Below are 12,685 nucleotides of genomic sequence, written 5' to 3'. Positions count from 1 at the left end.
TATTATAAAATAATTTATTATAAAATAGTGACTGAAATATACATTTTTTAAGTAGAGGAAAAAATCCTAATCTTGCCTTATACTAGTAGATTATAGTATGTAATGTTCCCTTGTAAACACCAAGCAGGAGACACTGTGTATCTGAGAATTATCTATCCAAACAGGAAACAAGTTATGCCCAGATAAATGAAATCCAGCAATAATCTCCAAAACTCAATTTAGGAATGGATTTTAATCTTTTACTCCAAACTTTCAATAGAGTTTATGTACTATTTATCTTCTAAGAGAGTGTACCACATAAAAGAAGCAACTTGAAAGAAGGGATCCAAAAGGAATAAAAAATGTAGGGGCGCCTGGGTGGCTCAGTTAAGCGGCCAACTTCAGCTCAAGTCATGATCTCACAGGTGGTGGGTTCAGGCCCTGTATCAGGCTCTGTGCTGACAGCTCAGAGTCCTGGAGTCTGCTTCAGATTCTGTTTCTCAGTCTCTCTCTCTCTCTCTCTCTCTCTCTCTGCCCCTCCCCTGCTCATGCTCTGTCTCTCAAAAATAAATAAACATAAAAAAATTTTTTTAATGTAAATACTAGGGATGCCCAGGTGGCTCAGTTGGTTGGGCATCCAACTTCGGCTCAGATCATGATCTCACCGCTCGTGGGTTCGAGCCCCGCATCAGGCTGTGTGCTGACAGCTCAGAGCCTGCAGTCTGCTTCTGATTCTGTGTCTCCCGTCTCTCTGCCCCTCTCCTACTCACACTCTATCTCTCTCTCTCAAAAGTGAATAAAGGTTAAAAAAAATTTTTTTAATGTAAAATCTGAATTATAGTAAGTCCTAAATTGACCCTATCATACTTTTTGTGGGTGTATCTACAGTTGGTTTGATTGATAGCCATGGCCGCATAGAACTTCTGCACCCTGTTCACACAACTGCAGTGACGTCCTGGGCAGATGCACGGATCAAGAGAGCTCAGTCTACACTGCATTTCAGGATGAGCACTGAATTTTGTCATATGATGTATCTAGAACTTGGTTTTCTCATTACTTTTTACCCTCTGATTTTTGTCAGTTTCACATAACATTCTTCCTCTTTCGCGGTGTCCAAACCCAGGGTTCCTCAATATGCACACGCAGGCATGCTCATGCGTGCACAGACATACATGGGTTCACACACACATACCACATGCACACTCACACTGTACATACACACACCCTCAAATACAGCAACCATCGTGCATCTTCACATACCCACGCACATATACTCACAGACACACTCATGCACCACACCTAATCGCGCATGCTCACGCAGACATATACCACACACACACACACACACACACACACACACACGTGCACAGAAGCCACACATCCATATTCACACACACTCAACACATTTACCAAACAAGCATCTAAATACCCCACTGGACATCGAAGTTAGAGCAGTGAACAAAAGAGACATAAGTTCTTACCCTCATGGATCTTATATTAAGAGTGAAGAAAAAGGGGGATTTGACAAAAATATGAGCCTAGGACCAGAAGAACAGGTATGATGCTGCCCTTGGTGGCAGAGCTTGCTGCAGCAGCTGTGAACTCTGAAGATCACAGTCCCCATCCCTACCCATCTTCTCCAAAACTGAGGGGTTTTGAGATTCTCATCTCTTTCGTTAATTAGTCTAGAAAGAAATGCTTTTCTCTAGAACAATTCAAAGGAACTTTAGTTTGTGCTTTGGAAACTCTGATGAATCATTTGTGGATTTGGGGGGGATACAAAGGAAAAGACCCCAGCTGTTGGTACCATGAATGTTAACAGACTTATCACCCCAACGCCCCTGGAGAGCCACGGAGTACAGACTAAAGAAAGCTGGCCGCAGGTGACAGAAAGTTACTGTTTTTAGGGATTCTCTTACTTCCCCCAGCTTGATGGAGCTGAAGCCCATATATCATATAAAGAGGAAACAATCTATGAAGTCCTGTTTTAGATGTTTTCTTTTAAGATGTATTTTATACTTTTTATGTCTGTTCACTTAATGCAAAGTGGTTTGTTGAGCATGGAAGTTGAAGACATTTTGTTTATTTTAACAAAAATAAAGACACCAAAAACATGAGTCTTTTTCTTCAAGATCCAGGTTTACTGAACATCCTCTGTTTTCACCCCTAAAATTTTGGCTACACAGTCACACACACATTCACACACACACACACACACACACACACACATACTCAGAGCTTCTGAAAAGGGTTAAATTTACCTTGTGGATCCTCAAGAAACTATTTACAATAGGATTAAAATAATGATGCTTTTGCAAGTGTTCTTTTTCACTTCAAATGTATTTTAGGATTAACAACAAAAGGTAGAATAGAAATAAGCTAGGCAAAATAGACAGACGCCCCAATTTTTGTTCTCTGAAGGGAAGTGAAAGAGTTTCACATGATGAACCTTGTACTTGTAAACCTGTACTGATAATAATAGTACTGATAAACCAGTACTTGTAATAATGCTGGCAGTGACATTCTCAAGGAGGTTTGACTTCTCTCCTAGAGATATAAAGTTTCTCTGTCTTCTTTTATTGTTAGATGCTATGATCTAAAGCACTTTTCTATTGGGTTTTTGGTAGGGTGGTCTACTCAGTGCCTCTAAATTGGAGAGCTTAATTAATTTCTCTTCATTGTTCTTCCCAGACAGCCACAGTGTCTTGGGATGTCCGAACACTGTACTCAACGGTCCCTGAAGATGCGGAACACAAAGCAGAAAATTTACTGGTGAAAGAGGTAAATGTGATACTTCCAGTCCTTTACTTGCTAAAGCTTTGTTTTCTCCTGGTGGTGCTCAACACAGCTCATTTTTATTGTTGTCTCGCTCTCCTTTTCAATAGAGAATTCCAGATGCTATGATGAACTGATGGCTTTCAGCTGTCATCATCTCTAGATTCTTTCCATCCTCCTGTTAATCAGTTTTTCATTATATGGTGACTCTTCAAGTTTGGGACTTTTTTTTCTTTTGTTTTTACTTCACTTAAAAACCTTGAGAAAGATTTGTGTGTTCTTAACAGAGAGACAATTTTATTTTGCTTACCTAGACTGAATTGGAAAGGCCACCAAATGTGAGAATTTCGGATAACAGAGTTTCTATGTTAAAAGATACATTTTGTTCAAGTCCTTGCTATGGAAATAGTGGTAAAACCCTGTGGCTATGATAAAAATCTTTTGGTATAGCATTTGTTTGCATTCTGATGACATGAAGAGAGGCCTACAACCCTGCTTCTTCTTCTAAGCAGACTAAGAGGCTTTAGGGCAGCTACTTATAAGATATTTGTTGAATGAATAAATGAAGCTAGTCCTTCCTTTATAGAAAATGCAATGAGAAAATTTAGCACAGGCCAGACAGAACCCTGGGGGAAAAAATGGTGTTTCCCAATTAGGATTTAGTTTAATAACAAAGCCTTTTCTCAGCTCTTAAATATATGTGTATGAATATAAGCTAGCTTTATTAACATACATATTATATCAATCTGTATTAATCATGCCTATTTTATATTATACTATTCAGTCCAAATCGTTTGCCATAAATTTACTTACAGGTTTTTTTTCCAATTCCATATTTATTTCCCAAAGTTTACATTAAGTGACACTACTTTATAAGGAGTTAAAAAAAAAAAAAGGAAAAAGTTCAGATTCAAATAACATCAGGATATCTGAGTATACTGTTTTCATTGACTGATACATTGACTGATAGAAATAATAAATGTGATGTCAGTACCATAGTATTTTTGTTTACAGTCCCCTTAGAGGAAATCTTAATATCTGGTAGGGCATCACAGTTTAAAAAGGAGTTGGCACATCATTTTCTACACAAGAAAATCAGAATCACTGAGACAAGGCTTACTACCATTCTTCAGTAAATATGTAAATAGGTGTTAACTTAGGTTGGATTTGAAATATTTATGATACTGAATTCCTAACCAGGAATATTCAACCAATTCTTCTTGAATATTCTTCACTAAAATATTGCACTTTTATGTAAAAATCTTCAGCTTGTTGTTAAATTTATTTCCGAGAATTTTATAGTTTTGTTGCAAATGTGAGAATTTGGTAAATCCAATTTCTTTTTTTGCTGTTCATTGCTGATATATATTTTTTAAAATGGTGGCTTTTGAATATACATGACTACCTCACTAAACTTCCTTGATCTGATAATTCTTTGTAATGTTAGCTTTTTTTTCATTTTTACTTTATCTTTTTGCACATAGAAAAACACCATTTATCATTCTTATTTGATCTTGAAGTGTGTAGTCATGTCACCTACAAACAATTAAAATTGTCTTAGTTCTAATAAGTATACAGTTTTTTTTAACTTTTGTCACATTTTATTATCCGATACCCCTGAAACACTGTTGAATAATAATGCTCATATTGGGCATCCTATCTTCTTCTTCTTTTTTTTTTTTTTTTTTTTTTTGNTTTTTTTTTTTTTTTTTTTTTTTTTTTTTGAGAGAGAGGGAGAATGCAATCAGTGCAGGGTCAGAGGAAGAGGGAATTTTAAGCAGGCTCTGTGCTCAGTGTAGAGCCCAAAGCAGGACATGATCTCACGACTGTGAAATCATGATCTGAACTGAAATCAAGAGTCATAGACTTAACCTCTGAGACCCTCAGAGGCCCCTATCCTGTCTTATTTTCGGTTTTAAGGGTAGGCTTTTAGTATCTTTGATGCTATTTTACCACTTGAATTTAGTTCTGTTGATAAAATTTAATAGGTTTCTGTCCTATGGATCCATATTTGTATTTCTGGTATAAACTTTCTTGTTCAAATTGTATTATTACTTTAATACTTTACTCCATTCAAATGACTAATATTTTATTTCATGTTTTTGCTTATATATTCATGGGTGAAATTAGCTCTAGTTTTCTTCCGTCATTTTGGTATAGAGAAATGCTAGCTTCAAAAAATTGTGACACTCTCCATCTTTTTCTGTCTTTGGGAATTAAATCAGTGAAATGAAACAAGGCATCTAGAAATATATCCAAGTAAATAAGATTACATACTAAATGACAAATTATGGCACTTCAAATTCTCAAATATCTCTCAAGGATAGACAATTTCATGAATACCACTTGTTATTCATTCTGGATGAAAATAAAGTTAAGGCTCACATTAACATAAAAATTAATTCCAAGTGAATAAAAATAATTTAAATTTAGAAACAAAAATATTAAAACTATAAGAAAACATTTTCACATGGAAATTTAGGAGAAATGGACAGATTTAAGCAAATAAAAAATTTTCATTTCTGTATAATTAATGGTACCATAAAGTCAAAAGAAATTATTTAATCAGAGCAACCATCCGCAACTTTTTATTTCTTTTGCTGCACATCCACACATTCCTAATTTTCAAACTCCTACAAATTAATAAGGAGAAGATAAATAATGCAAGAAAATATAAGCAAAAGATAGGGACAGTTCAAAAAAAGGGGCACAAAAGGTTGCCAACCTCACTTACTTTCATGAAAATATAAATTAAAACAAATAACATATATGATACTTGAATGAAGAAAATTTTTAAGCTGAGTGTTATTTAGTGACAGTGGGATTATAGGAAATAAACATTATCATACAGTGTTTATAATATTCACATATCTATAACCTTTGAGATGTAATTCTGTAATTCTTTCTTTTTTGTAAAGCTTATTTATTTATTTTGAGAGAGAGTGAGAGAGTGAGGGAGGGGCAGAGAGGAGAGAGAGAATCCCAAATAGGCTCTGCACTGCCAGCACAGAGCCCCATATGGGGCTCAAACTCACAAACCAGGAGATCATGACCTGAGCTGAAACCAAGAGTCATAAACTTAACTGACTGAGCTACCCAGGCCCCAGATGTAATTCTAACCTGTCTTGTAAGTAGTACGTATAAATACATAACATATGTATTATTAAAAAAAAAAAACTAGAGCATAAAAATATAATTATAGGCATGAGTATTGCTGCACTGAACAAATTGTAATATCAGTTGGTAAGAGTGGGGTTGAATAAATTTTGGCACATCTATATTTTTAAATAACAGATAACAAATAAAAATTACATATATTTTATTTTTAATTTTTTTAATGTTTTATTTTTGAGAGAGAGAGTGCCAGTGAGGGAGGGACAGAGAGAGAGGGAGACACTGACTCTGAAGCAGGCTCCGGGACCTGAGCTGTCAGCACAGAGTCCAATGTGGGACTTGAACCTACAAGCTGCAAGATCATGACCTGAGCTGAAGTCGATGCTTAACAGACTGAACCAGGCACCGCCAAATTATGTATATTTAAATGTATTAGCTTGGGGGCACCTGGGTGATTCAGTCAGTTAAGCATCTGACTTTGGCTCAGGTCATGATCTAGCAGTTAGTGAGTTCAATCCCTACCTCAGGTTCTGTGCTGACAGCTGGGAGCCTGGAGGCTGCTTCAGATTCTGTGTGTGTGTCTCTCTCTGCCTCTCCCCCACTCACGTTTTGTCTCTCTCTCTCTCTCTCAAAAATAAATAAACATTAAATAAATAAATATATAAATAAATGTATTAGCATGGATGTCCATGATATGTTAAGAGAAAAAAGTAAGTTGCAGAATATATACTATGCTATCTTTTTTTTTTTTCAAATGTTTTATATATTTTTGAGAGAGACAGAGATAGCATGAGCAGGGGAGGGTCAGAGAGAGAGGGAGACACAAAATCTGAAGACAGGCTCCAGGCTGTGAGCTAACTGTCAGCACAGAGCCTGATGAGGGCCTCGAACCCACGAACTGTGAGATCATGACCTGAGCCAAAGTTGGACACTTAACCGACTGAGCCATCCAGGCGCCCCTCTTTTTACCTCATTCTGAGTGAATTGGGTATTTGTCTATTTCCAGGCTTCCAGCAGTCTGTTTTAGGCTGTTAAAAACTTGCTCTCACATGAATCAGGGATTCTTAGCCCTCTGCTGTGGATCTCTGCAACCTGAGGCTTTGAGACCTTGGGTTTGGTGGTCAGATTGCTACTGCCTTTGCCTCTTCCCAACTGCCTGTTTTATTATCTTGTGTGCCTTCGTGGTGAGACCCATCACAAATCCTAAATCTCAGGATGATTCAGAAACCATACCCTCTATCTCTGGATCCAATGAAGATGTCAAGTTTAGCCACTTTCCAGGGAAAAGGCAGCCTAAAAAGAAGATCAGTACAACACTGGACACTTCTAAGGATATTCTTGGGGTTTTAGATGCCTTTAGTTTTGCTATTGCTCTCATGAACTTCTGTACCACGATTTCAAATGGCCAGGTTGACCCCCTTTATTTCCATAGTTCTCTGAGAATGTCAACTTCGGTGGAGAACAGGTCGACCACAGAATCTGCCTGTGTGGTATTATTTCTCCTGGGGTGAAATTTCTTCCCTTGAGCTTCGTTCCTACCTTTCAACTACTTGCAGCCTGGGGTTATTCCTCCTTTTCTCACTTCCACCCTCAGCTTCTCCTTTCTCCTAAGAACTGCTCCAAAGAGAAGGTCAAGTACAATGTCTTTTACCTTAGATCCCAGGTGTCTGCCATGCTTTTATGTTGCAAGTCTCAGGACAGAGCATTCATCTGGGTAACATGAACCACTCATATGTTTTTCTCAACTGCATGGATCTAAAGTAGAAAAAGGATAAGAAAAGAAAGAAGAGGAAGCCTGGGAAGAAACTTTTGTTTTTTTTTAACTGTGAATTTTTCTGTATCACCAGCTGTGGAAACTGCCATAGCTTGCTTGGTTTTAAGAATGTAAATAAAAGGAACCCCGTGCTTATAGGATAGGAAGAAGAGAAACCCTGATTACAAATATCACGTGATGATCGTAGGACATGAGTATTCAAGCTTGGAGACAGCTAATGAAAAGAAAGGGTCACCAGAAAGCCCAGTTAAGACTGAGAAATGACCCCAGAGAATTCTGCTGGCTAAAGGTCTTGACCACAGTAGGTAATAGCAGCTAACCTTGATCGACTACTTTCTTTGTGCCAGACATGCTTCTAAGACCTTTACTTGCAGTAAATATAAGCACATGCTGCAGTAGCAACAGCACCTTGTAATGGTGAGGAAACTTCTATGGAGACATTAAGCAAGTGTTCAGCATCATACAGGTGGGAATAGACAGAGCCAGCATCCCTACCATTGCTGTCTCCTTACAGTGGCTTCTGACCCCTTAACCATGATGCTGAGTGCCCTGGATGGCGCTTTACTAAGGCTGCCCTCAGGAAGGACCATGTCCCCAGTCTCCTCCCTGACGATCCCACCCCAGTTTTGACCAGGTAACTCTGACGCATACAGTTAGTAAACCACACTTTGAGAATATTGGCTGGATTTTCTAAACCAGATGAGGCTGGCACTGAAATGAATTCATGGACGTTCTGTAGAAACACGTGTTTCCCTTACCGCTGCTGCTGCCTCACACTAAGCAACCTTTGTGGTCTTCCTTTGCACTAAATGGCCCTGTGGCTCCCCACGGAGTGGCCGGGACAAATACTGTGGTTGCTAGGCAGCAGACTGGCACGAATCTAATTTAAACACATCCAGTTCAATACTAATTTGGAATTATCTCGCGCTTCACTCTGTTTTGACAATTCTCAGCTCCTTTTGAAAGGCAGTGAGCATTCTTTTCTTTTTATAATCTTGAATAACTTCATCTTTTTCATAGGAGTTTCAATAAAATGAACAGTCTGTCCCTTTTCTGTTTTATCTGTTATTAATTCTCTTCCCTATCTATTCAATGTAAGGCTAAATATTCCCCACACAAGAGTACAGGCTTATCTCCCATCCACCAAAGCATTTCACAGAGTTATGATAAATTAAACATCGAGCCATAGTTGAGCATCATGGTGCATCTATGTATATTTTTGAGCCCTCTATGTGACAGGTATTACTACCTCACTTTACAGCCTACAAAACGGGTTCCGAATGGGGTGCCTGGGTGGCTCAGTTGGTTAAATGTCTGACTTTGGCTCAGGTCATGATCTCATGGTTCATGGGTTTGAGCTCCATGTCAGGCTTTGTGCTGACAGCTAGCTCAGAGCCTAGAGCCTATTTCAGATTCTGTGTCTCCCTCTCTTTCTGACCCTCCCCTGCTCACGCTCTCTGTCTCTCTCTCTCTCTCTCTCTGTCTCTCTCTCAGAAATAAATAAAACATTTAAAAATTAAAAAAAAAAAAAACAGGTTCTGAATGATTAACCAGCCTGCCCCACTTCACACAGAGCCATAATTAAGTCTTTGGTCTCTCTGACCCCCATGCTCCGTGCCCTTACCCACTTGACTCTCTCTGACTGTTTGAGAAATTCCTTTAAACCATGAGCTTATTAGCCTGACCTGATGTGGACATTTGCACTGTTCACAAAGGAATATGTCCTTCATTTTGATAAACATTTAACTTTTCTGCCTCGTTTCTTTATCTTTAAATGAGCATATTCATTATTCCATTGCTGTGTTTCTAACAATAAATATAGCAATGGCATGAAAACACTTGGAAAATAACAACCAGGGAACACTGTCTTTATCTGATTCTCAAAAGTGGCTTAAAATCAACTTGTGTAACCATTAAAAAAAAAAAACTTCCATAATTAAAAAAAGAAAAACACACCACCCCCTCCCACTGTGGGGTTGGGGGAAACCATTAAAGGGATCTCTGCACAGGATGCAGACTTCTTAAGCAAAACTTCTATAGCTAAGTTTTTATTTTAATATGCCCAAAGGAATAATATAAAGCCAGAAGCTTAGAACACTAATTAAAACTAAGCCCTCGGTTTGGTCTCTCGCAACAAAAAGATGAAAGCAAAGAATTGAGAATGGTACAGTAGCCCAACAGAGAGCAAGGATCTAGAGACCACTGGAGTTGAATGGTGGAGAGAAGTACTGACAAAATACTGAGGTATAGCAAGTTACTTTGCCAACAAAGCCTTCTGCAGTTTCTGGAAGCCAGTCTGCTGCAGGAGTAGAATAATGATGAAGTAAGTCATGAATTCAAGATTCCAAGTCTCACTTTGCTCAAGACATAAAACACTCAGGGATTTGAGAGTTACAGAAACATTAAAGTAATAGAAGCAAATATTTCTGTATACATCTACTGTTATATATGAATACACACACACACACACACACACACACACACACACACCGGTTGTGTACTATCCTCATCCAGACAGTATTAGGTTATTAGGGCAAGAAAAAGTTTAGATTTTAAGCAGGGGTTCTAGACCAGAAACTATGGAGTTCTCTAGGAAAAAAAAATAATGAAATAGAACCCAAGATTTGAATAGGAAATACAAATCAGGCGTAAAGCAGACAATAAATGTTGTAGAAATCTCTAGGCTTTCATAAGAGATCTACCCTAAAAACCAGCAGAACAAATGGCTGAGGTCAGAGCAGACCAGTTTCACATGAACACAGAATGTTCTACAGACAGCCGGGTCTGCTGATGTCCACAGGACACAAACACACACAGATACACCCTCAGTCTTTACCTTGCTAATACCCATAAGACTGTCTTAGAAGGGGATAGTATTTCCCATATAATACTCCCATATATAATATTTCCCATATTTATTTGACTATGGAGAAATTCTGTCCATCCCCCCCCCCCAAGTATCTGGAAAAATATCTTTGAGAAATGCTGATATAAACCTGTTGAAAGCAGATCATCAGAAATTAGGGCACAATACAGCTCAGGTAAAACAGAATCTATTAGGTGAACCTTGACATTCATTCCATTAAAGCAGACAGTGATGAAAAGAAAGGGAATATTAAAGCTCCCAAAATACCAAATAAATTGTTTCTTTCTTTTAATGGACAAAGCTTTTACCATTAGAATCCAAAACGTCGGGGCGCCTAGGTGGCTCAGTTGGTTAAGCGTCCGACTTCGGCTCAGGTCATAATCTCACGGTTCGTGGGTTTGAGCCCCGCGTCGGGCTCTGTGCTGACAGCCAGCTCATAGCCTGGAGCCTGTTTCAGATTCTGTGTCTCCCTCTCTCTCTGACCCTCCCCTCCTCATGCTGTCTCTCTCTCTCAGAAATTAAAAAAAAATAATGAAAAAACTAATAAAAAACCATTAGAATCCAAAATGTCTACCTCTGTCCAGAGGTGCAGTGCTGGGCCACAACCCCAAATATGCTTTTCCATGGACTTATCCTCATGTAGCAAACTGCAAGTATACACAAGGTTAATTTCAAAGTTTGTAATAAATAATGATGCTCATAGGGGCACCCAGGTGGTTCAGTCAGTTAAACATCTGACTTTGGCTCAGGTCACCATCTCACACTCTTTGAGTTCGAGCCCCATGTCAGGCTCTGTACTGACAGCTTAGAGCCTGGAGCCTGCTTCATATTCTGTCGCTCTCTTTCTATGGCCCTATGCCACTTGCACGCACTCTCTCTCAAAAATAAAATAAAAACATAAAAAAATTTTTTTTAATAAATAAATAAATAAGATGCTCATAAAGTTCAGAGAAACACCTTTTTCCAGCCCTTAAATTTCTCCTCTCAACCCCTTACCTATTTATTGGAATTTTTTTTCCCCTCTGGTTCAAGCAGTAAATGTGACCAGGCTTAAAACTACTGCTTTAGATGTCCACAGAAACTGCTTCTCACTTCAGTTGGGTGGAGCTAATTACCCTGTCTTTACAAAGGGTTAAATTCTTTACGTAGAAACTTCCTCTCCCACTGATTTATGCTGTTACTCTGGATCACATCCAAAGTGTATTCAGAGAAGGGTCTTGTCCACTGCCTGAAAGATTGGACTGGATTTATTATTCAACATTATTACTAAGTTGTTGATACCAAATGGGTGTAACACAGTCCTTGCCTTCAAGGAGCTCACCACCAGGGGCACCTGGGTGGCTCAGTCCCTTAAGTGTTAAGTGTCTGATTCTTGATTTCATCTCAGGTCATGATCTCACTATTCATGGGATCAAGCCCTGCATCAGGCTCTGCACTGACAGTGTGAGCCTGCTTGGGATTCTTTTTCTTCCTCTATGTCTGCCCCTCATCAGCGCTTGCTCTCTCTCCCTCTCTCTCCCTCCCTTTCTGTCTCTCTCTCTCTCTCTCTCTCTCCTCCCTTTCTCAAAATAAATAAATAAACTTAAAAAGAAAACTAAAACAATTAAAAAAAAAAAAAAGAACTCACCACCAGGCCAAAAGTTAAAAGACCACTGGACAGATTTTTGCCATACAATCTAATGGTACCTCTGGAGTAAGTACTACTGTAAACTAGAGAAACGAGGTCAGGTTCACGTGTTAGAATAAAAAAATTGCTAAAGGTAGACATGAGAATGGATTGATTTGCTTGAGGGGGATGAGTAAGACTGAAGAGAAGTTGGACACATAGAAGTCTATTCTAATAGCCCAGATGGGTTAAGGACCTACAGTAACATATGGCCGCATGATTGTGGTGACAGTAAAGGGCTATTAAAGAGATGACATTGACAGAAGTTGATGACTGAAAAGAGAGCAATGGGAGAGGAATATGTTGGCAACTTCTCCCACATATCTGGCTTGGGCTCCTAGCTAGATAGTTATGCCAATAATTTAAATAAGATGCTCAGAAGAAAGTAAAGATTGCTGAAGCAAGGATGGATGAAAGAAATAAGATAATGCCACTGGCCAACATGTATATAGAGACAAGAGATGCCCAAGAAGGAGTTAAATAAGTAGGTGTCACCACAGGAGGAAGCGAT

At 38.6% G+C, this 12,685-nt stretch overlaps 1 protein-coding gene across 5 annotated transcripts in view; it reads left to right on the top strand.

Annotated features, from left to right (window-relative positions):
- The window catches only part of DOCK10 (dedicator of cytokinesis 10), a 271,622-nt gene that overhangs the window by 123,257 nt on the left and 135,680 nt on the right, over positions 1-12,685 (top strand). For all 5 annotated transcript variants that reach the window (XM_039236824.1, XM_039236822.1, XM_039236826.1 and 2 more), the window contains exon 3: positions 2,671-2,760. In XM_039236824.1, coding sequence (XP_039092755.1) covers positions 2,671-2,760 — 90 coding nt within the window. The remainder of the gene's footprint in view (positions 1-2,670; positions 2,761-12,685) is intronic.

Source organism: Hyaena hyaena, unplaced genomic scaffold, assembly GCF_003009895.1.
Source record: "Hyaena hyaena isolate Hyena2069 unplaced genomic scaffold, ASM300989v1 scaffold_117, whole genome shotgun sequence".
Lineage (NCBI taxonomy): Eukaryota > Metazoa > Chordata > Mammalia > Carnivora > Hyaenidae > Hyaena > Hyaena hyaena.
The sequence above is the reverse complement of the archived record's forward strand: the minus strand, read 5'-3'. Positions and strand labels throughout refer to the sequence as shown.